Source organism: Aulostomus chinensis, chromosome 8, assembly GCF_037954235.1.
Source record: "Aulostomus chinensis isolate RoL2024-O1b breed Wild chromosome 8, RoL_Achi_v1.0, whole genome shotgun sequence".
Classification (NCBI taxonomy): Eukaryota; Metazoa; Chordata; class Actinopteri; order Syngnathiformes; family Aulostomidae; genus Aulostomus; species Aulostomus chinensis.
This window is the reverse complement of record NC_141327.1, coordinates 8,003,874-8,025,000: the sequence shown is the minus strand read 5'-3', so window position 1 is coordinate 8,025,000 and position 21,127 is coordinate 8,003,874. Positions and strand designations below refer to the sequence as shown.

The 21,127-nt window shown below is 43.0% G+C and overlaps 1 protein-coding gene across 1 annotated transcript in view; it reads left to right on the top strand.

Moving 5' to 3' along the window:
• The first annotated feature begins 7,854 nt into the window (after positions 1-7,854).
• The window catches only part of LOC147256981 (P2X purinoceptor 3-like), a 75,143-nt gene continuing 61,870 nt past the window's right edge, over positions 7,855-21,127 (top strand). Inside the window, exon 1 of the mRNA XM_086210059.1 lies at positions 7,855-8,096. Coding sequence (XP_086066185.1) covers positions 7,975-8,096 — 122 coding nt within the window. The 5' untranslated portion in view covers positions 7,855-7,974. The remainder of the gene's footprint in view (positions 8,097-21,127) is intronic.

The window sequence follows — 21,127 nt, the reverse complement described above, 5'->3', positions numbered from 1 at the left end:
ACTTGACAATGTCACATCTTTAGCTGTCCGCTGTCTTACTTGTTCTGTGGTCACTGGTGCATCATCCATTTCATCAAGCATCATCACCAGATCCTCCTCTTCCTCAGCAGGGAATGCTTCTGGCAGGGGAAGTCTACTGAGGGCATCGGCATTTATATGCAGCTTTCCAGGCCTGTATACAACTTGATACTCATAAGCTCGGAGCTATACAGACCATCGCTGAACACATGGAGACACCATCTGAGAAACAGGTTTAGTTTCATTGAACAAGGAAATCAGGGGCTTGTGGTTAATCACAATTGTAAAGTTCCTGCCATAGCGGTATTTTTGGAACCTTTTAATTCCAAAGATCACAGCCAAACCTTCTTTATCCAGCTGAGAGTATTTCTTCTCAGTCTATCTGATATACTAAAAAAATAAATTCAATACCCTACACCTACAGGCAATTATAACTAAAGGTTATCACATCGGTCTAAACACCTTAACCTTACCCTTAGTGCTAAACTTAACTCTTAACATCTAACACACTGTAGGAATTTTTCAACAAGTCATCATTAATCAATCAGAAGGACCCACAGAGTATATATTGTGCTGTTCAAAATCTGGAGAGGACACCTTCTAGTTGGTTCAGTAGAATTTATTCAGATTAACAGGAAAGAATACAGAGCTCTGGAGATCGTCTTCCCCTATCCTGGAATCAGCATACGCAGATGCGTCGTCCCTGGCGTTGGGGCAATAAGTCCAACGATCTAACCATCTTCTCCAGTTTTATGTGTTACAAGGAGGTGCTTACGTGATCGCTTCTGCGTGCAAGTGTGTATTTTTGATCTTCGTGTTATTTTGCAGATTCTTCTGTCTGACCGCGTGCCAGTGTGACAGGTAGTACTCTCTGTGCGTTGTGTTAATGAGGTGACACGAAGTATTTCTCTTGGACCACGTCCGTTTATTCTGGCGAAACAGCAAACAAATATGTCTCCACAGTGCAGCGGCCTCTTAACACACACATTAGCCGTCAGTAGAAAAGTAGCAGACTGTCAATACATAAAAGTACATATACCTGGCGAAACAGCAAACAAATGTCTCCACAGTGCAGCAGCCTCTTAACACACACATTAGCCGTCAGCAGAAAAGTAGCAGACTGTCAATACATAAAAGTACATGTACCTGGCGAAACAGCAAACAAATATGTCTCCACGGTGCAGCGGCCTCTTAACACACACATTAGCCTATACAGAGAAGACAAGAAAACAAAATATATCTGTTATCACCTAAACAGCCACCTGATAGCCACATTGGTAACGGCTAATTTTAATGAACTTAGCGTAGCGCGACCTACCGTCAGTAAAAATGTAGCAGACTGTGAAAATACGCGGGTTGCACCCGTGAAGTCTGCAAGGCATGTGGCGTTCAGGAACAACCAGAAAAATAAGAAAACACAGTACTTAATTGAGAATGATGAAAACAACAAAATAAATTAGATAAATACAATTAAGTGTGCGATAATAAATGAAATAAACTGACAGCAAGTGAGATCATATTTACCTCTGTTACACCCCCCCCACTGATCTCAACTTCCCCCTACAAGCTTAACCCAAAAAATTACACAAAAGAAAAATGAGACTGGATTGTGAGACAAAATGAAACAAAAAAAAAACATACCAGGTACCAACAAAGCCACTCAAAGAGGAAATCAATTTTCTTCTCATTTTCAAAATGCAAAATGTACAGTACTGCGAAGATCACTGACACTGAGTACTCCAGTCGCAAGACTATTCCTGAAGAATTAGAATGTGAAAGGGGTAGCAAAGCCTTTCAACACCCATAGGAAAACATGCCCATATACATGTTAAGTCACTCACAAATCAAATTAGTAAGCAGTACTAACAGACATCACCCAAACAAACACCTGACCATTAGTCACACACAGATGTCGATGTTCTGATAGAAAAAAACAACAACAAACAGAAACAGATCCCCCTTAAAATACATAAAATGAAAATACATTCACATATGTTCAAAAACATTGCACAACACACCCATCAACGACCAGCAAGAACTTTCTGGTGCATATTTTGAATGAGCCTAACCACAGGCCTAACGGCCCTACCACACCTCGTTCTCACCCCAAGTGTCCTGTCACTGAAAAGATTACGCACTGCCCCTGCTGTGACAATAGAACCAGCATAAGAAGGCGGCGTATCAACTGGAGGTGTGGCAATAGTTGAAGGGGGGTCAGCCAGGTCACACAGACCGGACTGGTCAGGTACACCTATAGTGTCAACTACGTCAGTCATAGCAGCTACATCAGCCACATCAGTCACGTGATCTTCAGTGGAAACTGGGAGCTGGGAGACCCATGCCACAGTCCTGTCCTCACGTCCACTGTCAGGAGGCATCGACGGGCCCTCAATGTCCACATCCAGCGCTATTTCATCCACATCGGTCAGGTCACCAACAGAAGAACCAGAGTCCTCAGTCTCAGTTGGGACAGGTAGAAAATTCACAGGCATGATGAGATTCCTGTGTACTACTTTCTCCTGGTCCGTAGCACAGTTCCTGAGTCTGAAGGTATGAGTGCTCTCCTGTTTCTCCACAACAGTGTAGAGGTGGTTCTCCCAGCGATCAGCAAGTTTCCTCCTGCCTCTCTCTCCTTTGTTAGCCAACAGGACCCTGTCTCCAACATCCACTGGTGCACCTCTCAGCTTGCGGTTGTAAAGGTCCGTCTGTCTCTCCTGCTGTTTAGTGGTCGACAACTGTGCGATCCTGATAGCAGCCGCCAAGTCACGCCTGAGACACTGGACATAGGCATCGTAGTCCACCACCTGATCATCCAACAGCACAGACTCAAATATCATGTCCACAGGCAATCTGGGGGTCCTGCCAAACATGAGTTGAAATGGGGCAAAGCCTGTAGTTTCGTGTACAGTGGCATTATATGAGAAGGTGAGAGATCTCAACAGCTGGGGCCACCGTTGCTTGGCCTTAGGTGGAAGGGCTCTGATCATATTTCCAAGGGTGCAATTGAACCTTTCAACCACTCCGTTGCCCATGGGGTGGTAAGGAGTTGTGTGAGATTTCTCCACACCAGCAACCTGGAGCATCTCAGCGATCAGATTGCTCTCGAATTTCGCCCCCTGATCAGAATGTACACGCTCAGGAAAGCCGTATACACAAAAGAAGTTGTTCCAGAGCTGCTGAGCAACAGCCTTAGCTGACTGGTTGGGACAGAGATAGGCTTGGGCAAGCTTCATGAAATGATCCGTCACCACAAGCACGTCGAGGGACTTGTTGGAGGAATCCTCAGCCGACCAGAAATCAATGCAAACCAACTCAAGAGGTCTGGAGGACTTGACACTCTTGAGTGGCGCTCTGGCCTCAGGTTCAGGGGACTTGCTGAACACACACCGACGGCAGCGCCGCACATAGTCCTTGACATCCCCTTCCATCCCCTGCCAATAGAACCGCTGTCTGGCCAAGTAGAGCGTCCTTCTCTGCCCCTGATGACCTGCCTCGTCATGGACTCCTTTGAGCACTTTCTCCTGAACAGCAGAGGGTACAACGTACTGGTAAGTTCTTGCCTTTGTCACAGCATCCTTGGAAGTGCGATACAGCACACAAGACTTGACAAGGAGTCTGTCCCAGTGTCTGAGGAGCCGCAGAGCATCGACAGATTCATGTGGACGTTCTCGTCTCGATGGCCTCCGCTGTCGACCCACATAATGAAGCACACGACCCAAGCAGGGATCATCATGCTGCTTAGCAATCAGCTCATCTCTCGGAAGAGAGTGGAAATCAGCCAGCTCTGGCGGTTGAAGGAACTGGGTGAGCTGAGGCAAGAGGTAGGCATGAGGAGGTGGACACTCTCGATCCAAAGACTGTTCAAAGACAGCAGAGATAGACTGACCACAGGGCACCATGACCGTGTTTTCAGAGGCCACAGAGAGGGGCTTGAGCAACTGCAGCCGGCACACTGGATCACACGACAGACGGAAAGCGTCCTGCACACAGTCAGGATGCAAGGCACTTGCTTCCTCCAAGAGTGCACCGTAAGGGACTTTCATGAGGCGATGAAACACACTTGGCTGCACAAATGGCTCCCGACTGAGGGCGTCTGCCACTACATTTTTAGGTCCAGGTATGTACTTGATTTCAAAGTCTAATGGGGCTAGCTTTGACACCCATCTCTGCTCACAGGCATCGAGCTTCGGCTTAGTGAGGATGTGCGTTAAGGGATTGTTGTCAGTCCATATGGTAAATGGCTGACCCCTCAGCCAGTGGCTGAACTTGTCACAGACAGCCCACTTGAGCGCGAGAAACTCTGCTTCTGAGCCTAAGAGGGGCAATAGAATCTAAAATTGCTGAGCTTGAGGAGTTGAAGATAGATAATAGTTCATCTGCAGAAGAGGGAGGAAACCTCACAGTTAAAATTGAGATAGCAATATCACTCACTAGAGTTCGACAAGATGTATTTTTACGGCCTGAGCCTGAAGGTACTTCAGGCAAAGACCCTATAATGTTTGCTCGGCAAAGCAACACATTAGCAGCACTAAAAACACACACTAAACAGTGTCCCAGCCCCACAGAAGGTGCAAAATACAAACACCCCTAAGCACAATGGAACACACCCTTGCCCCGCACTCCACAAAGACTGCCTCTGCAGCAGAGCGCGCCTCCGCTGAGGAGCAGTGGAGCCGGACCTGACGTGTTGTCGATACTGGTGAATCCAGGCGAACTAATGTGTGTGTCTGTAGGACCAGAGTCGTCAGCAGTGAGCAGATGAAGAGTGGGATGCGTAGTGGGTACCTCACTCCATGCTGGGATGATACACAGGAGTGGAAACTGTGGTAGGTGAGTTGTGGGTGAGGCGAGTGAGAGCTGCGGCACACTGCGTTCTTGACGCTGGCGCACAGCTCACGTCACCTGTGTCACCAAGCATGTCAGCAACAAAACACATTAAAATTATACATACAATCATCAAGTCACTTAAAGGACCGTGTGTGTGAGTGTGTGTGTGTTTGGGAACACATGTATGCGTGTGTATGTCAAAATGTCTAGGCACCGTCCCTCTTCTCCTTCGTGAGCCACATCACATAATGGTATCCAGACAAGGATACTGTGAGGAGGGGGGGGGGGTGCTCACCTTCTCACAATAAGCTATGTGTATTTGGACAAAAGGCCTAGATCTCAGCAGAGGCATATTCTTCTAGCACTGTTGGTACCCAATACTCATTTGTTAAACAGTGTAGCTTGAATGTCATCTTAAAATCTCTGCTGGATGATCTTAAAAACTTGGTATTGTAGGCTTTACAATAAAAATTGATGACACTGAACGAACAATTTGGGCTGCTCTTGCAACTTTATCTAGTGATAATTTGTCAGCTCATATGATCGGTGGATTTAAAATGTCATTTAACTCGAAGGATTTGTCGCTATTGTATGGCTATTTATGATGAAAGTAAACACTCGTTCAAGGAAGACAGCTTTGTTGTAAGAATATCTGAGGTTCATCAGTACCATCTTGTACACATTCAACAGAATCCTGATGATAAAACAATTTATGGTATTTATAGTTCCTCTCCTTTTGACAAATAACATTATTTTGCTGTAAGAAAAGCTTTACCACCTGACATAATGCATGATCTGTTGGAGGGTGTAATTCCACTTATTATGAAATTAGTCATTTGCAAAGCTCAAACAGAAAAGCATATAGTGATAAAAGAGATAAATGAGGAACTGCAAAAAATATGCATTGGTCAAAATGACGAAGCTAACAAACCAGTGCTGTTACCAGAGGGACTACAGAAAATTGGTGTTACTGGAACTGCCTCTCAGAAATGGTGCCTTTTTAGGTTGTTGCCTTTCCTAATGGTGCACTTTGTCCCAGCCAATTGTAAATATAGGCATGTTTTAGTTTTGCTGTGAGTTTTCGGAGATTGTCATGGCACCAAAGGTCAGAAGAGATAATCTTTTAATGTTATATTTATTAGTTCAAGAGTTTCTGACCGAAATGAAAGATGTATTTGGTGATGTTCTTACTCCCAAGTGTCATTATTTGATCCATTATGTAAGACTGGTGGAAATGTATGGGCCTCTGCGTTCATTATGGTGCATGAGATTTGAAGGAAAACATCTATATTTTAAAACAGTGGCCAACAACTCTGGAAACTTTGTGGATATTGCCAAAACACTGAGGTGTGTGGTGAGGTGTGTGTGTGGTAGGGTCTGAATGGGTGGGGGGGTGGATACTCCATGGGTATCCTTCAAGTGTCAATTTAGTACCCTTTGAAAAGGCTCCTTTTCTCTCTTTTTAACATTTCTACGTGGGTACAAGACTGTCACCAAAGGTACAATGCTGGTCTTTATAAGATACAAACAATAAGGGTACAAGTAAGTACCCACAGTTGTGGGTACAATAGCAGTACCTTTGAGGGTACCACCCTAGTGACAAGCCTTTGGACCCTTAAAGGTACAATTGGATACTATTTTCTCTGAGAGTGTATCACCACTACCTTCTACCTTTGTTCATCAACACAATGTCCAGTTGGTTAGCCATTACCATTTTGTTTGTCTGAATCTGGAAATCTCACAAGATCTGAGGTGTATTTTTTTCTCCACCACATTTGAAGGGGTCATCCATTCTGACCTTGGACTTCAAGCCCATATTCAGTGCAGATGTTCCTGTACCACTATGTCAGGCAATTGTTTTTTGCGCTCCATATATACTCTCCCTGTCTGCATGACACAGTTAGTTTGTATGTGCTGAACTGTCTCATGGGCATCTTTGCACAGCCTACACGTGGAGTCCTGTCTGGTGTGTTTGACCACAGCCTCAATGGATCTTGTAATGCTAGGAGCTGCATCCCCTATCATCTTTTAGTGACACTATTACATCATTTTACTAACTGAAAATTTTAGAAAAACTTTATGCCTGCCTTAGTGTCTTCTCTGCTCAGCATTTGCACGTGATTTGTCTGTATACATCCTTTTTATCTGTTTTGCTACTCCAAGGCTCATACCTCCTCCATGCATTCTCAAATTTCCTTATGTTCTCTGTTCCTACTTCCTCTCAGCATATTTCTCTTCCTCTATGACCACATTTTACAACCCCTTTAATTACATCATTATTTGTCCAATCCTGTTCTCAAAGATGGAATGACAGACAGAACAAATTATACTTAACCACTTCCTGGTTCCTATCCAATGGAAGTCCATTATCTACCGATCATAAGCACTGTAATGGAAGTATTCAGAGATTGCATTAGCCTGAAGGCAGTTATCATTTGATTAGTGTGAAATGTTATCTTCTGGATATGGCTTGTGGTGTGTATTCTGATGTTGGGACTGATACTTGCAGCTGATGGTAGCCTTTTATAGAAAATGAGATCATATAATGTGGTCACTCTCATATAATATGAGAATATCTCATATAATGTAAGAACACAGTTAGAACCATTACATCTTTATTGTGCAAAGCTATGCTATGATATGCTAACCTAGTTGTATGAGAGAAGATGTGCTCTCAAGTTTTGATTGACCGGATTTTTGGATAATATTGACATATTTAACAAAATTGAAAGCAAAAGGGTTTTGGTTTTACCATGTGCAAATGGTACTCATGGTGTCTGAAGGTGAAAATGAATCATGATACAGTGCATAGCTTAAGGATGTGTCATAAAATTTTCTCCTTGTTGTCTGGTTAGAACTGTGACCCATTTGGTTGTGTCTATCTTGAGTCAATGTCGGATTGGGTAAGCCGAGGCTGAGAGGAGGAGACATTTAGATAATGGAGGGGGAATCAGAGGGGAAAAATAGGCAACAGAGAGAGGTAGCAACAGACAGACAGACAGAGAGAAAGAGAGAGGGAGCTGCTTACGTGTTGACCAATTTTTAAGATACATGAGCATCAAAGCTTAAGGTTACAGACTGCCTATTAACTAAAGAGATTAAAAACAAGTATTACTAGCATTCACTACCATGTGGTCTTGCATAACTGATTTCTTTACATATGAAACCACCAAGTCAGTGGTGGTGAAGAGCTGGACAATTGGCATCATCAACCGTGTTGTTCAACTCCTAATTATCACTTACTTCATTGGGTGAGTATGTCTTTTTTATGTTTCTAATCAAAATAAATCTGAATGCAAAATATTTCTGAATTCTCAAATTAAACTCATCATAGTATGGTCCAAGTGTAAACTGTATTTTGCCAGGGTCGGGCAGCTTGGCAGTTACAATAATTACATTGTTGGGACATTTTATGTCATGGAGGCATAATACTAATTACCAGCCAAATTATGTGATGATTTATAAGGATAACAGATGGCAAGTTAAAGTGTAGAACCTAAAATATTTAACAATATAAATGTACTATCGTGTTATGTTATCATTTTTAACTTAAATTGTTAAATATTTTTCACCCACAATTGATAAATTACTATTGTGTCTGATAAAGCAATAGAGTAATTTATATGAACATACAAATAGTCTGTGGGTCACTAAGGGGCTGCAGAATGCCTGCAAAAAGAAAAATGTAATATAGAGACAATTTATAAAGACTCAAAATATAGAGGTAGAAGAAAAGTTCAAAAAATATTAAAATAAATTTGCAAATATTATGAGGGTATGTAAGACATAATATTATAACAAATTATTGGAGAAAAATAAAAATAAGACGAAAGATATATAAGCTGTACTAAATGGCATTGTGAGAAGTAGATCTAAAAATATAAACTACACCAAGTATGACATGGAAATTGACAAGACCATAAGTAGCATGGAGGATGTGGTGAATGGTTTCAAGAATTTCTTTGTAAATGTGGGACTAGAACTAGCATCACAAATTAAGAAACCTGAGGTAACTCAGTGTGGAGGACAGAATCAAGTAAATATTTTTTAGAAGCGACTGATGAAGATGAGTAAGAAAATGTAAAGACAAAACCTCTACAGACTGGAATGGCACTGACATGAAAACAGTAAAGAATGTTATTGAAGAGATTGCAAAACCCCTCACCCACATCTGCAACTTATCTTTTCAATCAGGTACATTTCCAAACATAAAAAATAACAAAGTGATGTCCCTGTTTAAAACCAGAGATAGACACCATTTCAAAAACTACAGGCTTGTGTCATTACTCCCGCAATTCTCCAAAATACTTGAAAAACTTGCACAGCCAGATTAGACAAATTCCTTGAAAACATAATCTGTTTACAGATGGTCAATATGGATTCAGAACAGACAGATAAACATATCTAGCACTAACAAAATTAATAGAAGAAATTACAACCTGTATTAACAATAAAAAATAGCCATTGGACTATTCATAGACCTAAAGATAAAGCTTTTGACAACATTGATCATACCATTTGAATAAATTACTGGAAAGGTATGGTATAAAGAGGGTTGGGCTGAACTGGCTGACAAGTTATCTAGGAGACAGGCAGCAGTTTGTGCAAATGAGAGAACATAACATGTTCGGGGGAGAATTTGCGGCAGGTTTTATCGATGATAACAACAGAAATAAACAAGCTAAAACTATGGTTTGACAGAGATAAATCATCATTAAGCCTAAGCAAAACAAATAACATGCTGTTTGGATGAAACAAACCTGAATGCAAAATTGAATTGATAATACATAATAGATCGAAGCGAAGTAAAATCTGGTCAACTGGACGTAAGTTTATCTTGAAGACGTTTCACCTCTCATCCGAGAGGCTTCTTCAGTTCTAGTGAAGAGTGTGGAAACTCCAGCTTATAAACCTATGTGGGAGTGGTCAGTGCTATTGTGGTGGAAACGACCCTCCAGAGTTTCCACACTCTTCACTAGAACTGAAGAAGCCTCTCGGATGAGAGGTGAAACGTCTTCAAGATAAACTTACGTCCAGTTGACCAGATTTTACTTCGCTTCGATCTACGATGAACTGGATGAATGAGAACCTACACAGAGATAATACATAATATGGAAATTTAATAAAAGTCGATGAAATAAAATTTCATGGCGCAATCTTGGACTACAAAATAAACTGAAAGTCTTACATAAGCCACATATGATTAAAACTGGCAAAATGCACTGCAGTTTTGGGAAAAAAAAGACACATTCTGGATCAGAAATCATTACACACTCTATAATGTTAATATTTTTAACATATCTATCTACTTTGTGGAGGTCTGGGGAAACATCTAAAGCATTCTACAGCCCATATGCATAAGACGGAAAAGAGCAATAACAACAATAAACAAGGCCGGATGCAGAGTTCTCACAAACCCACTGTTTGTAAAATCAAGACTGTTGAATTTATAGATTTGGCCATTTTCAAAACAGCACTGTCAGAAATATCTGGGAAATGTTTACAGAAAGGGAGGGAGGTTATAATCTAAGGGAAAAGGCTAAATTTTAAAAAAGAAAAGGTTTGAAAAACAATGAAAAGCTTCTGCATGTTGAGGTGGGATGACTTTATGGAACAATTTGGACGACGAGATAAAACAAAGTACAAACATAAATCTGTTTAGAGAGAGGTACAAAAACAATTTACAAATAAGTAAGCGTGTTAACTATGAGTGAATGAGTGACTGACTATTTTAAAAAATGATTAGCATTTGCTTTATTCAGTATTGATGTAAGATATAGATATAAAATAGATTAGATAAAGATATTGTACTTATACTTATGAAGTATGTAGGTATGGTATGTATGTGTGTAAAGGTTGTATAAGGGTGTATGTATGTGTATATGTGTATAATGTATTCATATTCATGAAATGTATTGTCATGCATATAATATTTTTCTGTTGATGCTAACAGAATATATTTGTATGACTCATTAAAATAACAACAAGGGGTAGGAATACAAAAAGTGTTTACTTCTTCCTGCCCCTTTTTGCAAACATGTAGAAATACTTTATTACATATACTTTTGTCTTTGTATATGAACACATGGACAAAGTAAAAATTCATTCATTCATCTAAATTATGTAACATTATTTACAACATGGATGTTCGCATATTAGAGTTTCACTTCAGCATTCTTTGAATGGGTGGCACAGTGCTGCAGTGATTAGCACTGACACCTCACAGTAAGAAGGTTCCAGGTTAGAGTCCCGGCTCAGGTTTGGGATTTTTCTGTGTGGAGTTTGCATGTTCTCCCTGTGCCTGTGTGGTTTCTCTCGGGGTTTTTAGGCTTCTCTTCTTGAATATAGTTATGCACATTTTAGACACACAACTGATGTGTTTTCATAAGCTTAATATTTTTCTACCACCACCAACACACTCATAAGCACTGGTAATGCCTTTCCAACAGTCACAGAAGAATTTTTTAACTTTTGAAGAGGGAAGCAAAACTGATTTTCTCTAAATTGATTCAACTGTAATTCACAAGGTCTATATTTGATTTGATTCTCAATTTGACTCAAAATCAATTCATGTTGTGTATTAATACCAATTTTGCCTGGTAGTGGAAGATATTTTCTATTTGTACTACAAATTGTACAAACATGGAAAAACACAAATGTTAAAAATACTAAAAAAAAAAAAAAAAAGAAAAGAAATACCCCAAAGCATTAATTCACATCTTTCTCAACATGAACCACATAGTACAACTCCACAGTACAACTGGATGTCCTACTTCAAGTTTTGCAATATGTTTAGGTACATATCAGCAATGAAAGGTCAACACAAAGTCTAAATCCTATCATCAGGCAGCCAATGTAAATAAGGTTGCTAAAAATAGGCTTGGGTGGTATGCTTTTTTTTATTATTATACGTTCATATCCTCAAAATATTTGACCAGGGTTCTCTGAAAGGCACTATATAAATGACATTTTTATTCAGAGTAGTATATGGGCCTGTGGCTGTTTCCTTGGCCTGGGGCTCCCTGTGTTCTGGGGATTTCTGGGTGCCCTGGTGGCTTTGTCCTGACCTGCCTGCTATCCTGGACTGGGAGAATGTTGTTCTGGTCCCCCACATCAGCTACAGTCAGCTACCCACAGCATCCAAAGACAAATCGTAGCATACACATTCACGCACATACACAAGCACATATACACAGGCAGTGCACAACTGATACATAATCACACACTCAGACATTTATTTTAAAATTATATTAAACCAAATGGTAAATTTGCACTGGAAATTCTGCAACCAATGTTTTTGTGTCCCCCCCCCCCCTCCTGTCTTCCTAATTCTGCCCCTGTTCTCTCTTCCTATCCACTCCTGAGCCTCAGTCCGGTAGCTTTATCAATGAACCAATACCATTCCAAATAAAGTTAAACACAAATGGCGATAGGGGGAGTTTATCAGATTCCTCCTTTGCAGAGTAAAACTGCTTCAGTACAACAAAGCACCAGGAACATCTATACTGCTTGCCCCAGCTGCTGAACAGGACAGGTTTAAAAAAAAAACAAAAAAACAAGCAGCGTTGTTAGGGCCTGAGCCTCTGCGCACCCGCCAAACGTCGGCCTGAATCCAACGGTGTAATTGGCAAATCCCTGGGCCTTGTAGTGTAGGAGATAGAAGCCTGAGTGCATGTTCACACCAGACGCGAAAGCAAATTTCGCGTCGCGTCATTCGTGCAAATTTGACGCCGGATCATTTTAGTGTCCATTTGTGTCATTCGTGTGAATACGCAAATTCGCTCACCTGCCCAAGTAGCGAGTATTTCGCGGTTGCTCCCACCATTTCACCATGAATAATCACAGAACTGTTGTGTTATACCTGCCGTGAAAGGCAGACATACGTCGGAAAACTAAATGCCGTCGTATCTGGGTTATCAACACCATCTAGAGGTGAGCTCAGCTCGGTGAATTTCCCCGCTTGGTGAACCGTGCTTCTCCAGGGGCTCTGTCTTGATAACTGCCACTTCAAGCGGTATTTTCAGATGATGACTGGCCAGTTTAACGACCTAAAAGCTAGGATTGGTGACAGAATTTTACGAATGGAAAACCAATTTATTCAAACGGTTCTTGTAATTTTGACACGTAGTGTCATATAGCACCGGGTTTCCACACATAGCCACAATCAACTTGTCCACCATCTTGTCAGTCACAGTCAGTCAGTCAGTCAGCCGTGACGTCGGGACATCCTCAAAGCTGATTGGCTGTCTTGACGCGAATTTTTCGGCAAAGTTCAATATTTTCAACTTGCAAATGATGCGAATGCGCGAAATATTCGGCATTCGCGCCGCCAGACTGAAAATCGTGTCACTCGCGCATTCGCATAGACTTTGAATGGAAACTGTCCGCGCGAATGTGCAAATTCGCGTCCGGTGTGAACACATAGTGAGTCTGATGCAGAGAGTGAGAGTAGAGCTGAGAGCTGGCCCTTTAAGAACCCCTCCCCCGCTGTCTGTGTCAGAGTGAAGAGCAGAGGAGGATTTTGACATTTTTAGTGTGTCAAAATCAAATAGCTCTGCATATGTACAGCAAAAGTGGAGCATCATACCATATTTTTGTAGGGATTTTTGTCAGGAATACAGTGGTGTGTGTTTTGAAGCTGTGGGAGTTTTAGTTTACATGTGAGAAGTGAGTGTTTGAGAGTATGTACCATGAGAGCAGACAGGTGCCCCATTGGTTTCCATTGTAAGGTGAAAAGTGTAAAAAGTGTCTCCCCCACTTTGAGGGCTTATAAAATCCAAACTGTTTACGCTATATAAAAACTTTTAACAACTTTTAATCAGCAGACTTTGGAGAGTCATGTATTAAGTTTTGGAAGCGATACCATGAACGCCCTAGGAGGAGATAGCATTTGTTTGGGGCGCAAAATTGTCCAAAATTGGACATTCATGTCCAAGTTGTGGACGTCCTGTTAGATTTAGGTCAGGGGTGTCTGTGTATGATTTGTGACAAATAAAACAGTGTTGGTCCCATGTCAGTAGAACATTCCTACAGGCCGTGGCATGGTTTTTTGTTTATCTAGGTGGCACTATTGAGTAAAGTGCTGCTTTTTTGTTTAATTATCTAATTTTTTGCCGCACCCGATGTGTATACCAAATTTGTTGAGTTTTCGAGCATGTTTAGGGGGTCAGATTAACTTTTAAAGTGGTGAGTGTGTCGCGCAAACATAATAGGGTCTTCGCCCCGGAGTACCTCCGGGCTCAGGCCCGAAAAAAAAAGAGTAGTATATGACACTATTTGTGCAGGATTGACCTTTTACCCAGCACGCCAATTTCCAAAGAGTGCATCACACCAGACAGGACCAGCTGAAGGCGGGAGAGGAGTCAATGAGGGAGTCCTAGATAAGGAGAGTTACAGTTATCTAGCCTTGATGTAATGAAAGCGTGGATTACTTTTTCCAGATTGTAAAGTGATAAATGACATTTCATCTTAGAGTTCGTAGCTGGTACAAGCTGCTCTTGACGACTGCAGCCATTTGTTTGTCCGAGCAAGAGTCTGAGTCAAAGATAACACCAGGTTTCTGGTGTGTGATTTACGTGCTTAAAACTTGCTGGAACAAAACCTGTGGGGAGGCAGGAGCTGAGGATGACTTGAATACTTGGGCCAAAGATGTCAAAGGTGTCTTTCATTATTAGGGAGGGGACAGTATCATTGGGAGAAGTTGAATTTGTCAATAGAAAATTTCACAAACGTCATGCAAATGTTGGTGGAAGCCTCAATCTGTGAGGGGCTTGTGGATTAATGATTGAGTTTAAAGTGTTAAAAGGATTTTGGGACAATGAACATGTTTAATAATAATATTGGAAAGTGCATAACTCAAGCTGCTTCAGCTGCTGTTTGGAAAGATGCTAGTGAGTTTTTAAAAATCTGAAAAGAATCAGTGAGGTGGTACTTTCTCCACTTTTGCTTAGCTCTCAGACAGGCTTGTGTCCAAGAGAGCAGGTAGTGTTATCCATGGTTGTGATTTGATTTTGGGGCTTCTGAGCCTAAGACGGGCAATAGAATCTAAAATTGCTGAGCTTGAGGAGTTGAAGATAGATAATAGTTTATCTGCAGAAGAGGGAGGAAACCTCACAGTTAAAATGGAGATAGCAATATCACTCACTAGAGTTCGACAAGATGTATTTTTACGGCGTGAGCCTGAAGGTACTTCAGGCAAAGACCCTATTATGTTTGCTCGGCAGAGCAACACATTAGCAGCACTAAAAACACACACTAAACAGTGTCCCAGCCCCCCCCAAACCCATGAGGCAACTCGGCCAGACGGCCCGGAGCCGGTTTTCACATACACATCCATTCAAAACCTGGTACTAGACTGTTCTTGCTGTCAATGAGCGCGCGCAATATGCGCATTATGCGCATAACGCAGGGGCAGGGGCTCAGGCCCTAACAACGCTGCTTGCAGCTTAAATTTTTTATTGTAGCTGTGTATTTGATTATATTTGTCGATTACCACCTACTGGCTCCCCCTCCCAGACACCGGGTGGCGGTGTGGATTTCAGGAACCTTCAGCCACTGCGCTGTGCATCCAACCAGGCCAATGGGGCTGCACGGTGGTGGGCCCTCCGCCCGGATCTCCGGACAGTGCCCCTTGGTGCTCCCATCTGACCCGTGTACCAGGGAGGCTAGACTCCCTGTCGGCTGGTTGCAGTGGTGACGGGGTGATCAGCGGGGCCAGTCTGGAAGTTGGCCCCCTGCAGCTCTGGCCCATTCCTCAGCCCTTCTCATTGCCTCTCTGTCCCATCACATCACATCTTATGTATCACTAGGCCTTGAGGGGCTGGACCCCCCAATTTTAATCACATCGTAGACATTTAAGGCTTGGGGGAGTGCATGAGGATGTACCAGGAAACTCTGCCGTCTGCAACCGGCGGGGCTCCTATGCCCTGGGTGCCTCCGCCAATTTTAACTACATTCTATTCATCCACATCATCACATCTACATTCCCATGCACAACACGCACCCTGCACCATGTTGGGATGGGGGGGTAGCTGGGGCAGGGAGTGGGTCCAGTGCTGCCTCCTTTGCTAACTGCACCATTGCAGGCCTGGGGGCCTGGCCAGGGCTCTTTGGAGGGGGGGGGGGGTCCTCTTTCCGGCGTGGTGGTTGGGCTGGGGTTGGTCACGGGCCCTGCTGTTGTGCGGTGGATCGCTCGCTGGCAGTTTCACTAAGTCTGAGGTGCTCTGGACCATATCAGCATCAATGGAGTTCTCAGCCCCTGTATGGAAGAAGATGAGAGTATGATTGTTTTGTCCGGGGGTGGCGGTCCTGGGCGTGCGTGCCTTCGACTCACCTCTCACACCTCGGCTTGAGCAACTCCTGACGTGCAGCTCGTTTATGTGTCTTTTGTCGTTATCTGTGCACTTTTCTTGTGAGTATGGAACAACACAGAGCAAGATAAGAATGTGGACTCTTAATCTAGCAATCTGGGAAATCCTGATTTTCCTCATAAACCCTGCATTTGGATGTTGGGAGAGACAGGGAAATCTAGACCCAACTCACCTCAGACGGCGTGTGTACACACGCTGGGAACTGATGGAGCTCAAGCCGGCCAGCGTTAATGTGGACCTAAGATCTACTTCCCTCCTTGCTGAGATCCCACACCACTTACTGCGGGGATATTACAACAAACGGATCCGGAGGAAAACAGGATCCAGAGGAGGGATCAGAAACCGGCTACGAAGGAGGGGTAGCAGGCTGCCACTACCTGCCATCACGCTGGATAATGTCCAGTCACTGAACAATAAAATGACTGAACTCTCCGCACTCATTCAGTATGACTCGGACTATAGGCAAACTAGGGGACAGGGGACACAGTGAGAACACGGAAGTCAGTCGGTGGCGGTCTCTGCCTGGCTGTCAACAACAGCTGGGCCATCAACTACACAGTGAAAGAGAGTCACAGCTGCAGACACTATGAGCTCCTAACTGTGTCCTTCAGACCCCATTATCGGCCCGAGAATTTACACAAATAACAATAATATTGGCATATATTCCTGGACCTGACTTCAACCTGGTGGCAGACCGCATTGCAGACTTTTATCACAACGCTGTCACCCGAACCGATGAACAATCGTGTTCCTGCTCAGAGATTTCAACAAGTGTGACATCACCACCGTGTTGCCAAATCTGGAACAATACGTGACATCCCCCACCAGATTTGACAAGATGTTAGATATCTGCTATGGAAACATAGCAAGTGCATATGTTTCCAGGGCCCACCCACCACTTGGTCGTTCTGATCACAATGTCATCCTCCTACTTCAGAAGTACAGACAAAAACTGAAAATAGACAAAATACAGACAAAAACCATCAAAACAACAACAATTCTATTGAGGAGCTCAGGGGCTGTATAGAACTGACTGACTGGGATGTGTTTCTCAAGAGCAATATCTCTGATCTACACCAGCTAACTGACTCAATTTCCTCCTATTTGACCTTCTGTGCTAAACAGGTTAGAATATACCCAAAAAACAAGCCCTGGGTGACAAAAGACCTGAAAATATGCCTGAACAAAAGAAGCTGGCATTTCTGAGACAGACAGAGGGCAAAGAAGCTGGAAAAAGAATTCAGACAAAAATCTGCGCAGGCCAGAATACAATACAAGAACAAAGAGGAACAGCAATTCACAACAGGGAATGCAAGGGAGGCTTGGCAAGGTCTCAACACCATGATGGGCAAAAAGCAGAAGCCAGCCCAAATCAACTGTCCTGTCCCCACCTCATTTGCAGAGCAGCTAAACACTTTCTACAGCAGATTTGATAACCCACAACAACCACTGAGAGATTTGAATTCCAGCAGTCCCAGCTCCCCACACAGTCCAGTCAAAATAGAAGAGAGCAAGGTGGTCAACATCCTGTCCCGAGTAAACCCCCGGAAATCACCTGGCCCAGATAAGGTGGCAGAGTGTTGGGGGAATGTGCCACTCAACTGGGGTACCATGACCACAGTTTTTCAACTGTTTCTGGACTCTGGTTTTGTTCCTCACTCATGGAAAGAATCCACCATCATACCCATACCAAAAATCGCACATGCAAAAGTCCCACAGGATTACAGACCAGTCACACTCACATCTGTACTGTGTAAATGCATTGGAGCGGGTGGTGTGTGGCCTGCTAACTTCTTCAGTTGCTGACAAGCAGGACCCATTCCAGTTTGCCTATAAGGCACGACGAGGGGTGGAAGATGCCTGCCTGACACTCCTGAATACAGTCACTCAGAACATGGACCACCCTCACTCATGCTCTGGGATTTTATTTATGGATTTTTCCTCAGCCTTCAATACTGTCAAGATAAGCACCCTGCTCAACTGCCTCACTGAACTACAGGTTAATTTAACATTGGTAAACTGGAATAAAGACTTCCTACAACACAGACCTCAGCACGTAATTCGTTATTGCGCAAATTTGACGCGGTTCATTTTAGTGTCCATTTGTGTCATTCGCGCAAATACACAAATTCGCTCACTTGCCCGAGTAGCAACTACTGTATTTCCAGCAATGTTTCTTTCAGCCATTTCACCATGAATATTGAAATAACTGTTGCATTGTACCTGCTGTGGAAGGCCAAAATACATCAGAAAACTAAACGCCGTCATATGTAGGTTAACAACACCATCTAGAGGGGAGCTCAGCTCGGTGAATTTCACCGCTCTGTGAATAGAGCTCCTCTAGGGGCTGCGGTGGATAACTGCCACTTCCTGTGTTGTTTTTGGATGACGACTGGCCAGTTTGACGACCTACTAGCTACGATCAGTGACAGAATTTCACGAATGGACACCAATTTATTCAACCGTTTCTTGTAATTTTGACACTTAGTGTCATATAGCACCGGGTTCCTACACACAGCCACAATGAAATTGTCTTCCATCTTGTGACACAGTCAGCCGTGACATCGGGACATCCTCAACGCTGATTGGCTGTTGTAACACGAATTTTTGCGCCAAAGTTGAATATTTTCAACTTGCGCAAACGGCGAAATTTCACGGCGCAAATTTCTCCACGCGCATTCACGTTTGGTGTGAACACACAGTCAGACCCGACAGCTGCCTTGGACACCGTGGATCATAAAATTCTTCTGTCGCGTTTGAACACCTGTGTGGGCATTAGGGGCACTGTTTTGAAGTGGTTTCAGTCCTACCTCTCAGACCGGAGCTTCTCTGCCAGCTGGGCCAGCATTCCTCAGCCACTTCCCCTCTAAGTTATGGAGTGCCCCAAGGTTGTGTTTTGGGCCCCCTCTTTTTCTCAATATACAGTATCTGCTGCCTTTGGGATCCATATTTAGAAGGTATAACATTTCTTTTAATTGTTTTGCTAATGATGTGCAAATCTATTTACCCCTAAAAACAAATGGGCAAGCCTCTGTCCAAGCTCTACTTGACTGCCTTAGAGATATTTGAACTTGGATGGAAGTTAACTTTCTGCCTTTGAACAAAACCAAAACAGAAATAATTTTATTTGGTCAACAAAATCTGCTTGATGGATGTGACAGTGCCATTGGCTCCCTCAATTCTTACTGTCATCCTTTTGCAAGGAACCTTGGTGTGATTTTAGTGAGTAAATTTAGGTTTGACAAGCAGATATCCTCCATTGTCCAGACAAGCTTCTTCCAACTAAGGCTGTTGGCAAAAGCAAAGGCGTATCTCCCAAGAACTGTTTTTGAGAAATTAATTCACACCTTCACGACATCATGTTTAGATTACTGCAATTAACTGTTTGTTGGCCTTGACCAGAAAGCACTGTGCAGCTTGCAGGTTGCTCAGAATGCGGTTGTCCACTTGCTGACTGGAAAGACAAAACACAAACACATTACTCCTGCCCTTGCATCTTTGCACTGGCTGCCTATTAATTTCAGGATTCAGTTTAAAATTCTCTTGATCGCTTTTAAATGTATAAATGGTCTAGCACCACCTTATTTATCAGCGCTCTTACAGCTGCACACCACTGCCAGGGCACTTAGGTCATCAAGCCAGCTGCTCCTTGCAGTACCCAGGTCCAGACTCTCCACTCGTGGAGACCGAGCCTTCTCAGTCGTGGCTCCTAAGCTGTGGAACAGCCTACCTCTCCAAATTAGAGCTGTGCAGTCTGTGGAACATTTTAAAACACTCCTAAAAACTCATCTTTTCTCCTTGGCATTCGCCCCTGGCTAAGCAAGCAATCTTGGCTCTCTCCCTCTCTTTCTCCCTCTCTCTCTCTCTGTCTCTCTCTCTCTCCCCTCTCCCTCCTTTACACTCTCTTTTATTCTCTCTTTTTAATCTACTTTTGTTTTAAATTGACTATTATCCCTTGTGGTGTTGTTGTTTTGTTTAGTTTTTTTACAATTGTACAGCACTTTGGTTTTTAAATGTGCTTTATAAATAAATGGTGACTTGACTTGACCTGTTGATTATAGTATCCAAGCTGATGGATTTGCGGCTCCTTGTAAGATCACAGGCTCAGTAGATAGAGTCATGTGGAGATCGCCACAGGTGTGTGCACAGACACTCGCCGCCCACAGAACTATTTGAGGTTTTTTTTGTCCTTCATTGGCCTGTGAGGACCACATTGCTCTGCAGAGGCCCTAGAGGAGGAGGAGATTCGCTGGCTGCCCTATTGCCTCTTTGTCAGTCTGGAGGACAGGAGAACGCGAACACATCTTCACATTCTTCACACGCACACAAACAATTTTCTTGAACTTTTTTTCTTGGTTTGTTGTTTTTGCTGGCCAGCGGTATTTTTGTGCTGTTTTGAAGAATTGTTTGCTTGTTGAAAAGACGAAAAGCGCGTGGATATTGCTGTTGCAAGAGAGCTGGGCCCTAGTTAATTTTCTACGCCATTTGATTCTTTGCAGAAACTGAAATATTTGATAAAGCGCACTCCAGTCCAAGTATGAATAAACTGGACTTGATGGTAAATTGCTGTCAGGACTCTGAGATATCTACTTGTCGGTTACATTAACATTGTGTATTATTACAGCATCTAACCATGGACAAAGCCCATAAAGAAAAACAGGCCTCTCGTCTCTCTCTTCTGCTTCTATTCTTTGATTGATAAACAAGAGGAAAGCAACATTGCTGCCCTTGACCATCAGCTGATAGTTCCCTTTCTCCACCCACACACTAGCCATTAAAAAAAAGACTGTTATTCCTTTAGTATTAAAAATGTCGGGTGGCATGGTGGTGCAGTGGTTAGCACTGTCGCCTCACAGCAAGAAGGTTCCGGGTTCGAGTCCCGGCTCAGGCACGGGATCTTTCTGTGTGGATTT